The sequence below is a fragment of the Myotis daubentonii genome, chromosome 17 (assembly GCF_963259705.1).
Source record: "Myotis daubentonii chromosome 17, mMyoDau2.1, whole genome shotgun sequence".
NCBI lineage: Eukaryota > Metazoa > Chordata > Mammalia > Chiroptera > Vespertilionidae > Myotis > Myotis daubentonii.
In genome coordinates this window covers 25,730,230-25,750,045 of record NC_081856.1, presented here as the reverse complement: position 1 = coordinate 25,750,045, position 19,816 = coordinate 25,730,230, and the positions used below count along the sequence as shown (strand labels likewise).

The window sequence follows — 19,816 nt, the reverse complement described above, 5'->3', positions numbered from 1 at the left end:
CATTTTGTCATGGATTATTTTGCTTGTTAAATGTTGTGCCCTGGCTGGTTTTGTGCAGTGGATAGAGGGTCAGCCAGTGGACTGAAGGATCCCGGGTTCGATTCCGGTCAGGGGCATGTGCTCGGGTTGTGGGCTCGGTCCCCAGTAGGGGGCGTGCAGGAGGCAGCTGATCAATGATTCCCTTTTATCACTGATGTTTCTATCTCTCTCTCCCTCTCCCTTCCTCTCTGAAATCAATAAAAATATATTTTTTTAAAAGTTTTGCTTAAAATCCACAAATTAAAAAAAAAAGTTGCGTTACAATATTGTTTTTCTGCTTACTGAGGTTTTTTGCGCCATAGTAAATGTTACACCAAGGTGAATACCTCCCAAGGCCTCAGCCTGGCCCTGCCTCTGATGGGCACATGTTAGAAGAAGCAGCTGTGGTGCAGCACAGGGGACACCGGAAAGGAGTTGGGAGGACATTCGCAAGTGCAAATGCTACCACTTACTAGGCAGCCATCTCTCAGGAGTCATGTCATCTACATGAGCCTTATTTCACTCATTTGTAAAAGGAGGGTGTTGAACTAGATGATCTTCCAACTATGAAAATCTATTGTGTGGAACCAAACAGATTCAAGGCTATCTCTTCACCATTAACATATTGCCAGGTGTGCAAGATGCCTTCTGCCTTCTCTATCCCTCCTTCCTGCTCCCAACACCAGGGGGGTCAGATTTAGAGTCATTGGGGTGGTGGGGGGGGATCGGCTTAAAATAGCAGAGAAAGGTCTCTTCTCCCCATTTCAAGTCCTTTGCTCTATGGTGACTGTCCATGGGATTTGGCCAGGTATGTACAGTCTCAGTTCTTCCACTCAAACGTGACCCAATTGAGATTATGAACGTTATGAGCTTACTACAGCAGAAGTCTAGCCCATGATAGTGGGAAGCTTTGTATTGGATCCTCTCAGAGCTTTACACAGTATTGGGCACAGATTTAATAACCCGAAGTTACGAGATAGTCATAGGCCCTTTCCTAGATTTTTATTAAGGGATGGGAAAAGGTGATTTGACACAATGCAGTTGAAATCAGTTACTGGGGGGGGGGGGGGGGGAGAGGGGGCGGGAAATGAAAACTTTTCCATATCTGTACCCTCCTGGATTGGGACTCATCAAGAAACTGATTGCTTAGAAAGACCTTCCACATCCTGAGATTATTTTTTTTAAGTTATCCCTGGTTTCTTGGAGTAATTTTATGATTTCATTATGGAATGGATTTAGAATTATATCAAACGCCTTTTCATTAACTCAGCAGGTGTTTATATGATTTTTTCGATCTATTTTGATCTATTAATAGGTGGAGGCTTTTTTTTTTAAAAGGGATATGTATTTTAAAAATATATATATTTTTTATTGATTTCAGAGAGGAAGGGAGAGAGAGATAGAAACATCAACGATGAGAGAGAATCATAGATCATCTGCCTCCTGCACACCCCACACTGGGAATTGAGTCTGCAAATCGGGCATGTGCCCTGACCAGGAATCAAACCATGACCTCCTGGTTCATAGGTTGACACTTAACCCCTGAGCCATGCCGGCCGGGCAAGGCACCCTATTTCTAATGTGCAGTTCTTCAAGTACTCATGAGGTAACATTTTCCTATTTTTCTTATTTGTTTCCTATATGCATTTTCTTTCTTTCCTTTTCTTAGCAACTTTCTTTTCCGTCAACCTTATTTCCATTCTGTTAAGATTTTGTGGAAGAACAGCTTCAGATCTCTCAGTGATGGTTCCTACCCCTGAGTGGCCTGAGCAGTGGGGGCTGCAGACCAGCCTTCGGTAGGAAACTGCTGAATAGGCACACACATGCCCACCTCCAGGCCCGTCTGCGACCTCAGTTGAGCAGCAGTGAACTTGGGCGCTGGAGCAGTCCATCCACCCTGAGATTCCTCCTTGGTCACAGCCTTTGCAGCGGTGCCTGCTCTTCCTTTTCAGCCTCTTCGGGATCTCTCCAGAAGTAGTGATCAGGCATGACTTCCCATGGGTGTTCGTGGGAGAGGGCGCCATGTGTGTTCAGTGCTTCCCAGGCCAGCATCTACCACACCAGACCCACTGAGTGAGCCTCCTTGTGGTTGCCAGGGATGGCGATGCCCACATAACACAGAGGTGAGTTTGTGTTACACAGAGCAACGGTAGGCAGGTTAACATAAGACGCCTCTGTGAGCCGCTGGGGGTCAGCCCTGGGATCACAACCACCAGAAGTCTTGGCTCCAGGAAGGCTGCCTCGATCTGGTCGGTGAAGGGTCCAGGGGTGAAGCAGCAGCAACAGGAGGGCTCCAGAGGCAGCAGCAAACTTCAGCACAGCTCGCTGGCCATATTCCTGGGCGATATGACTGACGTCAGCACAGCTCGCTGGCCATATTCCTGGGCGATATGCCTGACGTCAGCACAGCTCGCTGGCCATATTCCTGGGCGATATGCCTGACGTCAGCACAGCTCGCTGGCCATATTCCTGGGCGATATGCCTGACGTCAGCACAGCTCGCTGGCCATATTCCTGGGCGATATGCCTGACGTCAGCACAGCTCGCTGGCCATATTCCTGGGCGATATGCCTGACGTCAGCACAGCTCGCTGGCCATATTCCTGGGCGATATGACTGACGTCAGCACAGCTCGCTGGCCATATTCCTGGGCGATATGCCTGACGTCAGCACAGCTCGCTGGCCATATTCCTGGGCGATATGCCTGACGTCAGCACAGCTCGCTGGCCATATTCCTGGGCGATATGACTGACGTCAGCACAGCTCGCTGGCCATATTCCTGGGCGATATGACTGACATCAGCACAGCTCGCTGGCCATATTCCTGGGCGATATGCCTGACGTCAGCACAGCTCGCTGGCCATATTCCTGGGCGATATGCCTGACGTCAGCACAGCTCGCTGGCCATATTCCTGGGCGATATGACTGACGTCAGCACAGCTCACTGGCCATATTCCTGGGCGATATGCCTGACGTCAGCACAGCTCGCTGGCCATATTCCTGGGCGATATGCCTGACGTCAGCACAGCTCGCTGGCCATATTCCTGGGCGATATGCCTGACGTCAGCACAGCTCGCTGGCCATATTCCTGGGCGATATGACTGACGTCAGCACAGCTCGCTGGCCATATTCCTGGGCGATATGCCTGACATCAGAACAGCTCCCTGGCCATATTCCTGGGCGATATGACTGACATCAGCACAGCTCGCTGGCCATATTCCTGGGCGATATGCCTGACGTCAGCACAGCTCGCTGGCCATATTCCTGGGCGATATGACTGACGTCAGCACAGCTCGCTGGCCATATTCCTGGGCGATATGACTGACGTCAGCACAGCTCGCTGGCCATATTCCTGGGCGATATGACTGACGTCAGCACAGCTCGCTGGCCATATTCCTGGGCGATATGCCTGACGTCAGCACAGCTCGCTGGCCATATTCCTGGGCGATATGACTGACGTCAGCACAGCTCCCTGGCCATATTCCTGGGCGATATGACTGACGTCAGCACAGCTCGCTGGCCATATTCCTGGGCGATATGACTGACGTCAGCACAGCTCGCTGGCCATATTCCTGGGCGATATGCCTGACGTCAGCACAGCTCGCTGGCCATATTCCTGGGCGATATGACTGACGTCAGCACAGCTCCCTGGTCATATTCCTGGGCGATATGACTGACGTCAGAACAGCTCGCTGGCCATATTCCTGGGCGATATGCCTGACGTCAGCACAGCTCGCTGGCCATATTCCTGGGCGATATGACTGACGTCAGCACAGCTCGCTGGCCATATTCCTGGGCGATATGACTGACGTCAGCACAGCTCGCTGGCCATATTCCTGGGCGATATGACTGACGTCAGCACAGCTCGCTGGCCATATTCCTGGGCGATATGCCTGACGTCAGCACAGCTCGCTGGCCATATTCCTGGGCGATATGACTGACGTCAGCACAGCTCCCTGGCCATATTCCTGGGCGATATGACTGACGTCAGAACAGCTCGCTGGCCATATTCCTGGGCGATATGACTGACGTCAGCACAGCTCGCTGGCCATATTCCTGGGCGATATGACTGACGTCAGAACAGCTCGCTGGCCATATTCCTGGGCGATATGCCTGACATCAGAACAGCTCCCTGGCCATATTCCTGGGCGATATGACTGACATCAGCACAGCTCGCTGGCCATATTCCTGGGCGATATGCCTGACGTCAGCACAGCTCGCTGGCCATATTCCTGGGCGATATGCCTGACGTCAGCACAGCTCGCTGGCCATATTCCTGGGCGATATGCCTGACGTCAGCACAGCTCGCTGGCCATATTCCTGGGCGATATGCCTGACGTCAGCACAGCTCGCTGGCCATATTCCTGGGCGATATGCCTGACGTCAGCACAGCTCGCTGGCCATATTCCTGGGCGATTGACTGACGTCAGCACAGCTCGCTGGCCATATTCCTGGGCGATATGCCTAACATCAGCACAGCTCGCTGGCCATATTCCTGGGCGATATGACTGACATCAGCACAGCTCTCTGGCCATATTCCTGGGCGATATGACTGACATCAGCACAGCTCGCTGGCCATATTCCTGGGCGATATGACTGACGTCAGCACAGCTCGCTGGCCATATTCCTGGGCGATATGACTGATGTCAGCACAGCTCGCTGGCCATATTCCTGGGCGATATGCCTGACATCAGCACAGCTCGCTGGCCATATTCCTGGGCGATTGACTGACGTCAGAACAGCTCGCTGGCCATATTCCTGGGCGATATGACTGACATCAGCACAGCTCGCTGGCCATATTCCTGGGCGATATGACTGACATCAGCACAGCTCGCTGGCCATATTCCTGGGCGATATGACTGACATCAGCACAGCTCGCTGGCCATATTCCTGGGCGATATGACTGACGTCAGAACAGCTCCCTGGCCATATTCCTGGGTGATATGCCTGACGTCAGCGGGGTTTTCAATGGCAACAATGGCACGAGCTGCCAGCAGAAGCTTCTCCCAGGTTCTCTTCAGATTTTTTAAAAAATATATATTTATTGATTTCAGAGAGGAAGGGAGAGGGAGAGAGATAGAAACATCAATGATGAGAGAGTATCATGGATCGGCTGCCTCCTGCACGCCCCACTCTGGGGATCCAGCCTGCAACCTGAGCATGTGCCCTTGACTGGAATTGAACCCGGGACCTTCCAGTCCCCAGTCCAATGCTCTATCCACTGAGCCAAACCAGCTAGGGCCCTCTTCAGATTTGTGATGTAGATGCCATCACTGTTCCTCTTGTAGATGTACTGTTGCATCTGGAAGTCAAGGCTGGTGCCACCTAAGTGGGTTCCTGCTGCCAGGAACTTGAGGACATCCCCTGCCTTCATTTGCAGAACACCAAGGGGTCTGGACGTTGTGAGAGTTTCCCTTTACGTTACGTGGGAACCGAGAACATCACCAGACGGGCCCCTCTCTGGGTAGCGAGGAACGGGTATATGCATTTTCTTTATCATGAATTGACTTTTTAAGATTTTTACCCATTTCTTGCCTTGGTCGGGTGGCTTGGTTGGAGCGTTGCCCTATACACCAAAAGGTTGCAGGTTTAATTCCCAGGCAGGGCACATACCTGGGTTGCAGGTTTGATCCCTGGTCTGGTACATATGGGAGGCAACCGATAGATATTTCTCTCTCACATCAATGTTTCTCTCTCTCTCTCTCTCTCTCTCTCTCTCTCTCAAATTAATAAAACAACAATATACCCTGACCAGTATGGCTCAGTGGCTAGAGCGTCGGCCTGTGGACTGAAGAGTCCCAGGTTCGATTCCGGTCAAAGGCATGTACCTTGGTTGCGGGCACATCCCCAGTAGGGAGTGTGCAGGAGGCAGCTAATGGATATTTCTCTCTCATGGATGTTTCTAACTCTCTATCCCTCTCCCTTCCTCTCTGTAAAAAATCAATAAAATATATTTAAAAAAAAATAAATAAAACAACAATATATCCTCAGATAAGGATTAAGAAAAAAAAGAATTGTCTTCATTTTTCTATTAGGGTATGATGATGTTTCATTTTTATTTGTGTGTGTTCTTTATAGAAAAAAATTAACCTATTGTCAGTCACATTTTGAACAAAGTTTTCTCAGCCAATTATCTGTATTTATATTTTTATATCCAGAAGTTATACTTTTTATGTAATGAAATATGGCAACCTCCTTTATAGTTTTTTCACTGTTTTTATAAAAGCATAGGAACTCCTTCCTCCTTCTAGTTTGTATTAACTACTCAAATCCATTTCTTCCACTTTTACAGACGCTCTTTAATCCATCTGGAAATGATTTGGGTATGTGGTATGTAAGTTATTTATTTTAAAAAACATATAGTTTTAGTAGAACTGTTGGTGGTAGGCTAAAAGTTCCTTGAAAACAGGAAGCATGACATATTCACTCTGTTTTCTTGACTTTCCCAGACAGAAGAATGACTGAACACAGCCTCTCTCTCCTCGGGGGATAGCACCCCAAGCCGCAGTCAGGAAGAGTGGGTTCCCCCCCCCCTTCCCCTCTGTTTGGAGACACTAACTGCCCGTCCCCTTGCTAGTGTCATGGCATCTCCCCACGGGCGCTTCTGCCCCTGTTGTCTGTTAAGGACATCTGACACATTTGCAGAATCAGGGAAAAGGCGACCCAAGATGTGAGCCCCCTTGTGCCTCTTTTATTTCAATTGTTGTGATTTCAGTTGTTCATATAACCCGCCACCCTCCCCAATGGTGATTTTTCCTGGAAGGCACCTCAAAAGATCTCCTTCAGTCCCAAGGGCGGCCTAGCCTACTTTCTCTTTGCCCTTACATTCTCTTCAGGATAAATTTCTTTTCCATTGGAACAGCTTCTCAGTGAAGGAGAAGCCATTATTTCCTGGTTGCCTTTTATCTTTGTGATTAGGAGAGGTGGAGGGTTGGTGGGTGATGGCCAACTATTAGCGATCTTTAGTGATCCTTTCCATGAAGTCTTTGAGACTTGGTTTAAATAAGATCCTGAACAGACACTCCCACTGTCCTCACTGGTGCCTGAAGTTGTGAGTTCCTACTCCAGGTCCACCTCTGGGACTCTCATTAAAGAATTAAAAAACAAAACAACCAATATTTTGCTTTTAATTTTTTTTAAATTTACCTTTATTGTTGAAAGTATTACAGATATCCCCCTTTTTACCCCCATTGATGCCCTCTGCCCCGCTCCTGCCCGTTCCCAGGCCTTCACTCCACTATTGTCTGTGTCCATGGGTTATGCATACTAGTATATGCATATAAGTTCTTTAATTAATCCACCCCCCCCTTCCCTCTGAGATTCATCAGTCTGTTGCATGCTTCCATGTTTCTGGATCTATTTTTATTCATCAGTTTATTTTGTTCATTAGATTCCACATATAAGTGAGGTTGTGATATTTGTCTTTCTCTGACTGGCTTATTTCACTTAGCATAATACTCTTCAGGTCCCTCCATGTTGCCTCAAAGGGTAATAGATGCTTCTTTTTTATAGCTGCATAGTATTCCATTGCGTACAGAATGAAATACAGGGTTTATTTGTGGGAGGGGAGGGGCAGCCAAGGTCTACCACTGTTCTCAAAGGGTTCTCAAATTAGGCACACTTGGGAATTTGAGTGAAGTATCAGTAGGCTGGCCCTGGGCAGGGACTGGGTTTGTAGACAGCCTGGATGAGGGTTCTAGCACTCAATCTTCACGCCAGAAACCTAAGGCACAACTGTAAAAAGTCCAACTTTTGGATGGAATGTAAAGAGGTGAAATGACCAAAGAGGAGGGTCCAGGTCAGTGGTTTTTAACAGGGAAGCAGCACAACCACTACAGGCGGATCAGGAAACGGGGGGAGGGAGGGCTGGGTTCTGCAGAGACTATTGCCAATTAGCAGGCAGGGCCAGGGATGCTGAATGTCCAGTAAGACTGTCCTGCCTCAAATACCAGTGGCACCTCTGGTAATCTATCTGTGACCAAGCAAGGCTGGGATGGGCGCTTTCCCCCTCTGCTGCCCCTCTAGTTGGTACTGATGTCTTGCCAAGAAGTGGAAGTAACAGCTGTCCAGACCCCAGAAGCTAGAAGAGTCTGAGGAGAGACCTGAAACACAGCTGCTGGCTTGAATCCCTTTTCGCTGAAGCAGGTGAGCTGCAGCTAGTTTATGTGAGGATGTCACTCTTGATATCATGGCTTAACTAGGTCTGTAACTCACTCACCTTCTTTAATCCAGAGGGGACTGAGAGGACGATGGTTTCAGAGCGCAGCACTCCACCTGGTAGTAAAACCTCTCCGGCTTGTCTCTGGGGTTGTAGGGAGCCTGTGACTCGTCCTCATCCAGCTCCGAGTGCTCGCTCTTTGGCCATTCCTCTGGCTTGGGGTACACTGTGTGCCCCTGCAGTCGGGTTCCACTGAGCATGCCCCTTGCCAAAGCCCTTTTGTGGCATAGGCACGAAGCCTCGAAGTCTTGCTCCTGGCCCTCTCTCAGCTTGGCAGTGAAGACGTGTCCTATGCCACATAGTCATGGAGGTTACTATCTCGGTTCTGGGAGGTCACTGGAGTGGCCCTGGGGCTGTTGGCGATGAAGCCTCAAGAGGTGACGCGAGGAGTGTGATCTTCATTGCACCACATGTGGAGAATGAACTTCACTGAGCATTCAGGGCAGAACTCGTCACGGGTGCAGTCCCAGGAGTACTGCAGCCTGTCCGTAGTGTCCACACTAGTGAGGGGGACTGATCCAAGCCTGTGAATGATGAACGCATCATGAAGGAACTTGTCATCAATGGCTATTACAGGCACTTCAGTGATGAAGACCTTCTGAATAGAACTGGCCACCTCTAGGTCCTCATTCTTAATGATGAACTTGAAACTCTCCTCAGTGAGCTCTGTGAGACCCATGGTGGGCTGGTTGGCACATGGCATTGCACCCAAAAACCCATCTCTCTTTAAAATTGAATTTTTATGGGCGAAGGAGGAATCGATAAAATAGGGAGAGTGGGGAGAATACAAATAAAGTAAATCTAAAAGTAGACCTCAGTTCTAATAAAAGCCAATACTGGATAGTGGACCTGTTAAAAAAAAGAGAGAGAGAGAGAGAGAGAGAGAGAGAGAAATAGCCCTAGACGGTTTGGTTCAGTGGATAGAGCTTCACCTTGCAGACTAAAGGGTCCCGGGTTCAATCCAGTAAAGGGCACATGCCTGGGTTGTGGGCTCCATCCCCAGTAGGGGGCATGCAGGAAACAGCTTATCAACGAGTCTCACTGATATTTCTATCTCTCTTTCCCTCTCCCTTCCTCTCTGAAATCAATAAAAATACATTTTTTAAAAAATAGAAAAATAAACCATTGAATGTCTCTCCATCATTTTCCTCTCCTCACACCCTACCAGAGATACTGATGAGTAACAGAATGGCCAAAACATGGACAGCAAAAAAGCCAGAAGAGAAGATCCTGAAACAATTGTATACTCAACCCTGAATTCAATGGACTCTATCACAGAAACACAATTGTCCTAGTGATGGGTTTTTCTAGCTGAAATTACAACAACAGGACACTCTGAAATGATTATGGAAAGATACATTCCGTGATTACACTCCAGTAGACAAGGATAGTTGTACGATTTCCCCATAATAGACCAGCGTGACCCTCATCACAACATTCATTGGGAGGGAAAACAGGTTGTTTTTCTGACTTAAAAAAAAAAAAAAAGAACTTATTCTTCAGATTGTGGCAGAATCTAAATTTCTTAAGGACTTAAAGATTACTTAATGTTTGACAAATGTTTGGTCAGACTAACTGTACAATGTGTTCTAATATGATTCCCCATTCCTTAAAGGGGGAAAATCTACTTCCAGTTCTGAAGTCAGGGAATTCTGTAACTTGATTCCTCTGTAAGGGGACTTGCTTCTGGCATTCGCTGCTATTATTCTGTCAAATTTTGTTCCCCTTTCCCTTTAAATTTTTTCTGGCTGCACTCTATTATTCCACAGACCTTTAGGTTCCCCCTCTTTGTAATTTGATGCCCTATTCAGCAGTGTTCAGGAAGCTGTCTTGCTTTAGCTTAGTCCTTCTCGGCTGCTTCTGCTTTCCTTAGCTGAATGGGTAGCTTGTTTCCTCTTTTAGGCTTTTTCTCTTTTGAGGGAGCCTGTACTGTTTTATTACTCTATTTTAAAGAAAGCATTGCTTTCACATAGGGAGTTGGCTCACATGTATCAAAATAATAAAGGAGAATATTTACTTTAATCACTTTGATATTATTTCTTAAAATTCATTTCATAGAAAAAGCACATTAAAATATATCCCGAGACCCACCACACACTCATTTTCGTCTTTTTGTTTTTTAATTTAGTTTTTTAAATTTTTATAATTTATATGTGAGCAGCAGTTAAAGGGTCAAATAGTGGCACTAGAATTATTGCCCCCCAAAGCCTCAAGGATGCCACACCAACTCTTGGAGTCTTGCAACCACTTTCAACTCCCTTTTGCTATTAATTTTAGTGACTAAATCTGTACCTCTTTATACCATACTTATGTGGACACTTCTTGATTTTTTAAATTTTTTTAGTTTTAGGTATTATCTATTGACTTTTCTCTTTGGAAGATTAGAATTTAGTTTTATTTCACTTCTATCCTCCATACCTGTAGTCACAATTCCTCTCCATTCATCCTTCCATTATTGTTATGTTACTCCTTTGGTTAGATAAACATACAGTGTTGCTTTATTATAGCTATTATACAAGGCTATTTGAACTGAACCATTTGTTATACAATATTTGCTTTTCTTGTGTTGCCCAACTTTTTGTGTCCCCTAAAGTTAATAAAATTTGTTTCATTCTCTTTGTGTATTCTGTGTTCATCATAGTTTATCCCATACCCTCCTCACACTGTGGAATATTATTTCAATCCATTAAAACACAGGTATTCATTAGTTTTATCTTCTCTGAGTCATCAGACCTGCACAATTGACAGCTTGTTATCTTCAACCATCACGGTCCTTGGAGATTCCCTTTGCCTCCCTCTTTCCTGGATATTCTGTTTTCTTCTTTTCTGGTTTATACACTTGCTTTAGTAGAATACCTCCTTAAGTAGTTTTATGAGAAAGGGTGCATAGTAGTAAATTTTTGAGACCTTGCCTGTCTCAAAAGGTCTTTAGCCAACATGTACATTCAATTAATAATTTGGCTGAGTATAGAATTCTAAGTTAGAAATGATTTTCCCTCAGAATTTTGGAAATGGTAATCTCTATTGTCTTCTAGGATCCTTATCTTTTATATGTGGTCTTGTTTGTTTTGTTTTTTTTCATTTTTGGAAGCTTTTCGGGTTTTTTCATTGCCCCTAATGTTCTAAATTTTTGGTAATATGCCTCGTTTTTATTTGTTGTCTGGGCAATCAACACTACATCTTTTCAATCTGGAAACTTTGTTTCCTAAATTGTTTGTTGATAATTTTCTCCTATTTCCATATCTTCTATCTCTGGAACTTCTATTATTTGAATATTAGACTTTCCACACTGATCCTCCAATTGTCTTGCTCTCTTTCAATCTCTTTTACTTTTCCTCTACTCATCTTTATCCATTTTTCTAATGAGTTTTTATGTATATAATTATAGTTTTAACTTCCAAAAACTCTTTACTATTTTTTTTAAAAAATCCTCCCCCCCCCTTTTTTTTTTCATGTAGCCAATATCTCCTTTTTATATCTCTATGAGGATAGTTAAGATTTTTTTAAATCTTCCTCTTTTATCTAAAAGGTTTTCTTTGGAAATAAAATGGGCTGTATGCTGCTATTTAATAGTAGGGCTATAAAAAGCTACTTGGTAACTCTGAACATGTGGATGGACCTTTAAGAATGAAAGCCTCACAGTAGGTTATTCTGGTGGTTTTACTGCATAGAGGGTATTAGCTTGGTTGCCAGATCCTGCGAACTTAAAACAACCAATGTTAAAACTTTTGGGGATTCTGTGGAAAAACTCAGGTTGTATCTCAGGTTCCCCTACTGCTGGCTTAAACGCTAGGGCATCCTGAACTTCCTAGCTTCCTAACTTTTATTCCTATAATTTTCTCTTTCTCTTTGTCCTCGTAAATTAATGCTTTAAAAAAATTCATCTGTCACATATGGGAATAAAGTGTGTTTTGCCCTTTATTATTCACTGGAAGTTCCAATATTTTCCAAGACTGTCAGGAAATTTTACATTTTGGAAATGTAGCTCATATACTAATAATGAAATCAGTATTCACAAAATCTTAAATTTAGTGCTGCATGACCTCTTCAACTAGAACGTAATATCCACTCTTAAGTCTATGTCTGTGCTTTTGCTTTCTCCCACTGAATCTAGCCGGCATGATGCTCAGGGCATATTAGATGATGCAATATATGCTTGCTGAATATGTGAATACTTGGAAAAGAATTATTTTATGATCAGATTTATGTGAAGGAAAGAAGTACACACTATAGTTATTTCCTTTTTTAAGACATTGGGCACGGCATTATATTTCTCAGATACTTTTTCTGTTTCTCTTTGAAAATCATCCTTAATTACATTATGCTTTCAATAGTAATTTTCTTGATTTTTATAAACTAGATAAAATATTGTTTAAACCTTTGAAATAATGAAGCTAAAAGTAAGGCATCCCCTGCCACTATAATAGAATGGTTAAGAACATGGGTTCTGGCTCTATCACTTATTTGTGTGACTCTGGGCAAGTTTTTAATTTCTCTAATAATAATAGTAAATATGTTAGAGTAGTTATGAGGATTTAATTTGACATCTGTGCAAAATACTTTACAGTTCCTGGTACATAATACTCAATACACTTTAGCTATGATGATAATTTTTCTGAACAGATTCTTTTTATTTGTTTGAGGCTTCTCATATATGTCTTTTTGTTGTTGTTAATCCCATCTGAGGATATTTTTCCATTGATTTTTCTAGGCAGAGTGAAAGAGAGGGAAAGACAGAGAGAAACACTGATGTGAGAGATACACATCAACTGGTTGCCTCTTGCACAAGCCCTGACCAGGGCCCGGGGCCGAGGAGGAGCCTGCAACCAAGGAATGTGCCCTTGACTGGAATCGAAAATGGGACCCTTTGGTCCGCAGGCCAAACCAGCTAGGGCTTATATACTTTTTAAGGATATTTTAAAGTTTTCCCAATAAAGATTTTGCACATTTTTAAACTTATACCTATTTTTCTGTTTAAAAGTTTTATTTTTTAGGTCTACTTCTATATATTTATATATCTCTATCCATCTACCTCTTAAAAACTGAGTTCACACTGATACCTATTTCATTTCAACACTCTAGGATTAATTCTAGACATCCTTCTCTCTGTACTTATAGTCCCCTTCTACAACATTCATGCAACTTAGCTCTCATTATCCTCAATATTCTTATTTGTTCAACCCTCCTGTATACAACTAATATCCCTCCCACACTGGTCAAGTATCCCATCTTCTGGGTTGACTATCACCAACCACGTGGCTGCGGCTGTGTCAGAGAGAATATACTCTCCTTTTCATTGCTATTGTAAAAGGAATCCTCTTCTTTTATAAATTCTAACTGGGTTTTGTTTACATTTACATATTTGAAATCTATGGGTTTCATGTTACTTTTATATCCTGCTATCTTACTAGTATACAATCTTCTCATTGTTTAAATTATTTCTAATTAATTCTTTATAGATCCTGAAAATAGAATCTGCAAGCAAAATTAGTTTTCTCTCTCTTTACAATTTTAAAACTCAAATTTCCTTCTCTTTTCTAATTTCATTGATTAGTAAAATGTTAAATAGCAGTGGTAGTATGCACATTCATTATTCCTGACTCAGTGGGAATGCCTCCAGTCATTCTCTATTATGATGGTGGCTATTGGGCTGAAATGTGTGTTTGTTTTATACTTTTTAAACTTATTTTGAAATAATTTTAGAAATATAGAAAATTTGCAAAGATAGTACAGAGAATTCTTATATACCCTTCACCTAGCTTTCCCTAATGTTAACAACTAACCATGATGCAGTTATAAAAGCAAAGAGATTAACATTGGTCATGTGTGCATTTTTAGAAGTCCTGTTAAGGAAGTATCCATTGATTCTTCTCTTTTAGTCTCTTTTTTTTAAAATTGGGAATGAATGTTCAATTTTGTCAAATGTCTTCTCAGTACATATCCTTATTTTTTCTTTTCACCAATTAATGTGATGAATTAAGTTAATAAATTTTCTAATATTGACACATCCTTGCATATTGAAATAACTCACATGATTAGAAAATTAATTAAAAAAATAAACTGTTGGATTCTGTTTGCTAATATTTTATTTAGAAACTTTAAGATTGGTCTGTAGTTTATTTTTTTAAAGCAACTTTATCAGGCTTCAGTATAAAGGTTATTCTTAAAAATAATTTGAAAGTTTTCCTTCTAATTTAAGTAGCATCAAGATTTCCTAGTCTCTTGCCGAAACCGGTTTGGCTCAGTGGATAGAGCGTCGGCCTGTGGACTGAAAGGTCCCAGGTTCGATTCCGGTCAAGGGCATGTATCTGGGTTGCGGGCACATCCCCGGTGGGAGATGTGCAGGAGGCGGCTGATCGATGTTTCTCTCTCATCGATGTTTCTAACTCTCTACCTCTCTCCCTTCCTCTCTGTAAAAAATCAATAAAATATATTAAAAAAAAAAAAGATTTCCTAGTCTCTAATGTTTGGTATAAGTTAGTGGGACTTTGGGTTTAATGTTGTATGAGGTGAGAAGGGGGAGGGATGGACAACCTCTTCTATTCCTTCTATAGAAATTGGTCTATAATAGATTTGCTATCTTCACTGGGGCCAGTTTTGGTTAAATTACAGTTTTCTAGAACACAATATATTTTTCTAGATGTTCAAATTTATTTCTATACGGATATGCAAAGTTTTCTCTTAAAATTAAAAAAATTTCCTGTTATGTCATTATTCTCCCTTTATTAATTTTGTGTTTATGTGCTTTTATTTAAGTCAACTTGTCATTTATCTGTTTTGTTGATTTTTAGGCAACAAACTAATAAACGCACTTCAACTTGTGAATTGTATGTATGAAAGTCATCACTACCAAGAAATTTTGTTGGAGGGAACAGGAAAACAATCTTTTTTCAAGAAAGTTTTTACTTATTTGGTATGGGAGCAAGGAAACTATTCATAGTTTAAATTTAGGTGGTGGGGATGGAGAATTTATGGGAAATTTTTAGCATTTTACAACTCAGTTCTGTTTTGGACAAGTTGGTTTTATCAATAACAAATCTGAGTGAACGCAATGCTATGGAACTTTTAAAGTGCGTCCACCTGCTGGATAGACCTCTACGAAGGAATAAGGGTAGTTGCTAACAGCACTAGGACCACTACCAGATTGGTAGCTCTTAGAAAAAGCCTTTGAGACTAAAGGAGGTTTTAGTGACTTTATTTTCTAAAAATATGTCCTACAAATATGATTTTTTCCCCCCTACATCTTCACTTCTTTAAAAGTAAATAGAAACAAAGACAAACGCTTATCTTGAGACAGGTTTAGAGTCAGCCGAGGTCAGCTCTCAGGGAGCTGAGGTCGGCCAGGAGCAGCTCGGCGCTCGGCCTCCGCGCGGCACTGGCCCTCCAGCAGCCCTGGATCATCTGCCCCAGTCTCTTCCCAGGGACGCAGGCCGAGAAGACAGCCGCCGAGAGCGGCGGCCGCAGGTTGTAAGCCACCACGGCGTAGAGCACGTGCTGCCGCTCGCCCAGGTAAGGCACCTCCTGGGTCGTCATCTGCCAGAGAGTGATGGCGAAAGAGTAGATGTCGGCTTTGGGCGTCAGGGTCTCGCCTTTGAGGAGCTCGGGGGCGCGGTGGGTGTAGGTGCCGCCCAGGTGGTGAGAAGGGGTCTGGGAGCACGGGGGGTCCTCCAGCCTCTCAGAACAACCAAAGTCCCCGATTTTGCAGACGTCCCGCTCACTGATCAGAATGTTGGCGGGCTTCAGGTCCAAGTGCACAATGCTCTGCGAGTGGAGGAAGAGCAGCCCGTTCACAATATCCAGGGCGTACCGCAGGCACTTGGACAAATCCAACTCCCCTGCTGCACCACCGTGAGGCTCCACTTCCTCCACCACCTCCTCCTCCTCTTCCTCGGGGGAGCTGGTGGCACCGTAGATGACTTGGTGTAAAGTGACATGGCCACCAAACTCCATGATGATGGTGCCCAGACTGTTAAAGCCCACAGGCGTGCGCGTGCTGGCAGCCACAACCCCCACGATGTTCTCATGGCGAAGCCTCGCTACGTTGAGCTCAGCCCAGAAGCTGCGCTGGGACGCCAGGCGGTTCTTGGTGCACCTGTTCACTTGCTTGATGGCCACGAGCACCCCGTGGTAGGTCGCCTTGTACACGGAGCCGAAGCCCCCAGCGCCCAGCCTCTGCAGGAAGCACACGTGCTCCCAGTCGATGGTGCACCAGGCCAGCCGGCGAGGCAGCCGTGGGGCCCTGGGAGGAGTGGTGCCCAGGAAGAGCTTCCCGGCCCTACCTGGGAGCTCCGAGGGGCTGCTGCAGGGCCTGGAGTCCACGGAGGGAGAAAACTCGCCCCGGAGGTAACTGCGCCGCGGGAGGGGCGAGGGCATGGCCTCTTCAAAGTGGATCGAGAGTGGCTCGGGTAAGTGAGAACCCCCATCAGTCTGGGAGCGGGACTGACTGGCTGCCTACTCCCTCGCCCCGCCTCAGGGTTTTTCTTCTCTTCCTTCATTTTCCCATCGAGCCGCATCTGTGCGGTTACTCAGCAAGGGTGTTTATCAGATGGGGAAAACAATCTGAACGAAGCACAGCAATATCTTCCAGGTGAAAGCATTTCCCTTCAGCATTTACAGTGAATTCTTACAACAATAAGCTCTCAGATGAACAGCACCTCTCTTTTACACTATTTCTTTTTTTTTATTATTGCTTAAAGTATTACAAAGGGTATTACATATGTATCCATTTTATCCCCCCGCCCTAGACAGTCCCCTAGCCTCCCCTATCACCCAGTGTCTTATGTCCATTGGTTATGCTTATATGCATGCATACAAGTCCTTTAGTTGATCTCTTACCCCCCTTACACTATTTCTTAATTGTATTAAAATGGGCTCCCCGGCCCCCACCCCCACCCCCACCCAAGTCTCATCCTCTGAACATTATCAGCAATCAGACTGAAGAGGCCATAGCAGTACGATTTCACACTTTGCAGGCTATAATGATGGTCAGTGTTACTCTCCAGCTGCATTAAGTCACTTCCAGCACTTATTGGCAGAAAGGATTGAAATATGAACAGCTGACATTTGTTTATCTGATTACAGGGATAACTAGGTGCAACCTATATATGTGGGGGGAAAAACAAACATAACCTTAAAGTAATGGATCCAAATAGAATCACTGATACAGGCCAAAACATGCACCTCCTAGTTCATCACGGGAAAGAAAATTTCTCTGACACTCCATTCAGCTTACAGAGCAAATTAACAAGACTCCTTAGCAACATATCGACTTCCTAGCAGTCCATGGCAGCTCAGCCCACCCAGTAAGCATGCTTGCAAGAGAGACTCTAGGCTCCACAGCAAATGAGTTGCAGAAGTCTTGAAACAGCTGTTGGGAGAGGAAAAAAGAACAAAAAATGATTCAGAGCCATGATCAGAGCTTCAAAAAATAACAAATATGAGAGAATCCTGGGAGAGGAAAATATCTGAAGAAATAAAATTGACACAGAATCACCAGTGCCTGCATATAATGTGGGAAACCAGGATGTTGAAATTAAATTCAGGGTCTTGCTGTCCAGCCATAAATTTTTCTTTTCTAATTGTTATAAAAACAAAACAAAACAAAAAAAAACAACAACAAACTAATTTTTATTCCATATCTTTGGAAAAATGAGAAACAACATTATCCCGTTCATTAAAAAAACAGGTTAATGTTAGAATCTACATTTAAAACAATTCAAATGGTAAATTTTATTTTGAATTTTTGTACTTAGAGCATATAGGTGATATGAAACCACATTTTTATAATAGGTCTATGCTTCTGAAATATATTGGTTTTATTTTATTTTATTTTTTTAAAATATATTTTATTGATTTTTTACAGAGAGGAAGGGAGAGAGATAGAGAGTTAGAAACATCGATGAGAGAGAAACATCGATCAGCTGCCTCCTGCATATCTCCTACTGGGGATGTGCCCGCAACCCAGGTACATACCCTTGACCGGAATCGAACCTGGGACCTTTCAGTCCGCAAGCCGACGCTCTATCCACTGAGCCAAACCGGTTTCGGCATGAAATATATTGGTTTTAAAAAGATATATTAATACACAAGCCCTTTTGAAGTCTGTCGAGCCCTAGGATGGGATTCCTATTCTATGCCATCTGTCTGCCTTAGTATGTGATAGTGTGTGTGATAGTTAACCTGTGTAAGCCTCACTCTTTTCATTTAAGAAATTAGGATAATCATTATTAAAGTAAACTTTTCTATTTGGAATAAAAGTTGGGGAGCCCTGTCCAGATTAGTAGTAGCACAAATCTAAAATATGCAAACTATTTTAGTAGAAATATTTTAGTAGAAATGGCAGTTAAATGAAGTTATATCAAACCTGAAATATAACAGGATGACAGTAAATAGAGTAAAATAAGAAAGCAATAAAATTATATTCTGTCATAAGTACATATTACAAAATTTATTCAATAGTCATCACATAGTTAGGATTATAATTTAGGGCTCTGAACCTGTTCTGGGTATAAGGAGGGTTGTGGATATTAGCTGAATAAGGGCAAACTTATTGGTACAGGGGTGGGCAAACTTTTTGACTCGAGGGCCACAATGGGTTCTTAAACTGGACCGGAGGGCCGGAACAAAAGCATGGATGGAGTGTTTGTGTGAACTAATATAAATTCAAAGTAAACATCATTACATAAAAGGGTAAGGTCTTTTTTATTTTAGGTTTATTCATTTCGTAGTTTGCCCACGGCTGGATTACACATAAGGCAAAATGGTGTGATTGTTGTCATATAAGTTATTTTTAAGATATTAGCATAAATAACTCATTTTTCAAAGTTTGATTTTATTATTTACATAGAATATAAGGCATTAATGAAAATGTGGTACTCTGTACATTCACACCTCCCCCCCCCCCCCCAACATCATCTGTCTGGCTTATTTCACTTATCATAATAGTCTCCAGGTCCATCCATGCTGTAGCAAAAGGTAAGATTTCCTTCTTTATTATGGCTGAGTAGTATTCCATTGTGTAAATGTACCACAGCTTTTTTACCCATTCATCTACTGATGGGCACTTGGGCTGCTTCCAAGTCTTGGCTCTTGTAAATAATGATACAACGAACATAGTGGTGCATGTATTCTTTCAAATTAGTGTTTTGGGTTTCTTTGGATATATTCCCAGAAGTGGAATTGCTGGGTCATTCAATTAAAAAGGAAAAAGAAAGAAACTAAGAAACTAAGATAACAAACAAACAATAAGAATTATCATCTGCCAATCTGCACAGGAGTATTTAATTGAGTATACGTTTTAAAACAGTCTCTGGGGCAAGACGACCTGAGTTTCTTACTGTCCCTCAGTTTTCTCATCTGCTAAAATAACTGAAGAAAATATGCCTACATCAGGATTGTTGTCAGGATGAACAGAATTCCAAATACTGAGATCAGGGCTAAGTAACACCTAAATGCTAATTATTGATGAAACTCATTAAAAAAAACAATGTATATGGGTTTAAACCAAGAAGAAACAGAGTTGTTAGAAAGTACTGGTTTGCCGTAACCGGTTTGGCTCAGTGGATAGAGCGTCGGCCTGCGGAC

At 43.3% G+C, this 19,816-nt stretch overlaps 1 protein-coding gene and 2 pseudogenes across 1 annotated transcript; all 3 read right to left on the bottom strand.

Moving 5' to 3' along the window:
* Window positions 1-1,760: 1,760 nt before the first annotated feature.
* On the bottom strand, window positions 1,761-6,900 carry LOC132220076 (small ribosomal subunit protein uS2-like; annotated as a pseudogene).
* A 1,276-nt stretch (window positions 6,901-8,176) lies between these two features.
* Window positions 8,177-8,936, bottom strand: LOC132219995 (DNA-directed RNA polymerase II subunit RPB3-like; annotated as a pseudogene).
* Window positions 8,937-15,538: 6,602 nt separating this feature from the next.
* MOS (MOS proto-oncogene, serine/threonine kinase) lies at window positions 15,539-16,781 on the bottom strand. Its single transcript, XM_059672821.1, has one exon. The coding sequence runs from the start codon at window positions 16,604-16,606 to the stop codon at window positions 15,539-15,541; it is 1,068 nt and encodes a 355-aa protein (XP_059528804.1). The 5' UTR covers window positions 16,607-16,781.
* Between the last annotated feature and the right edge of the window lie 3,035 nt (window positions 16,782-19,816).

Coding starts and splice junctions, on each gene's coding strand:
- MOS (XM_059672821.1), bottom strand. CDS start 16,606: ATGCCCTCGCCCCTCCCGCGGCGCAGTTACCTCCGGGGCGAGTTTTCT.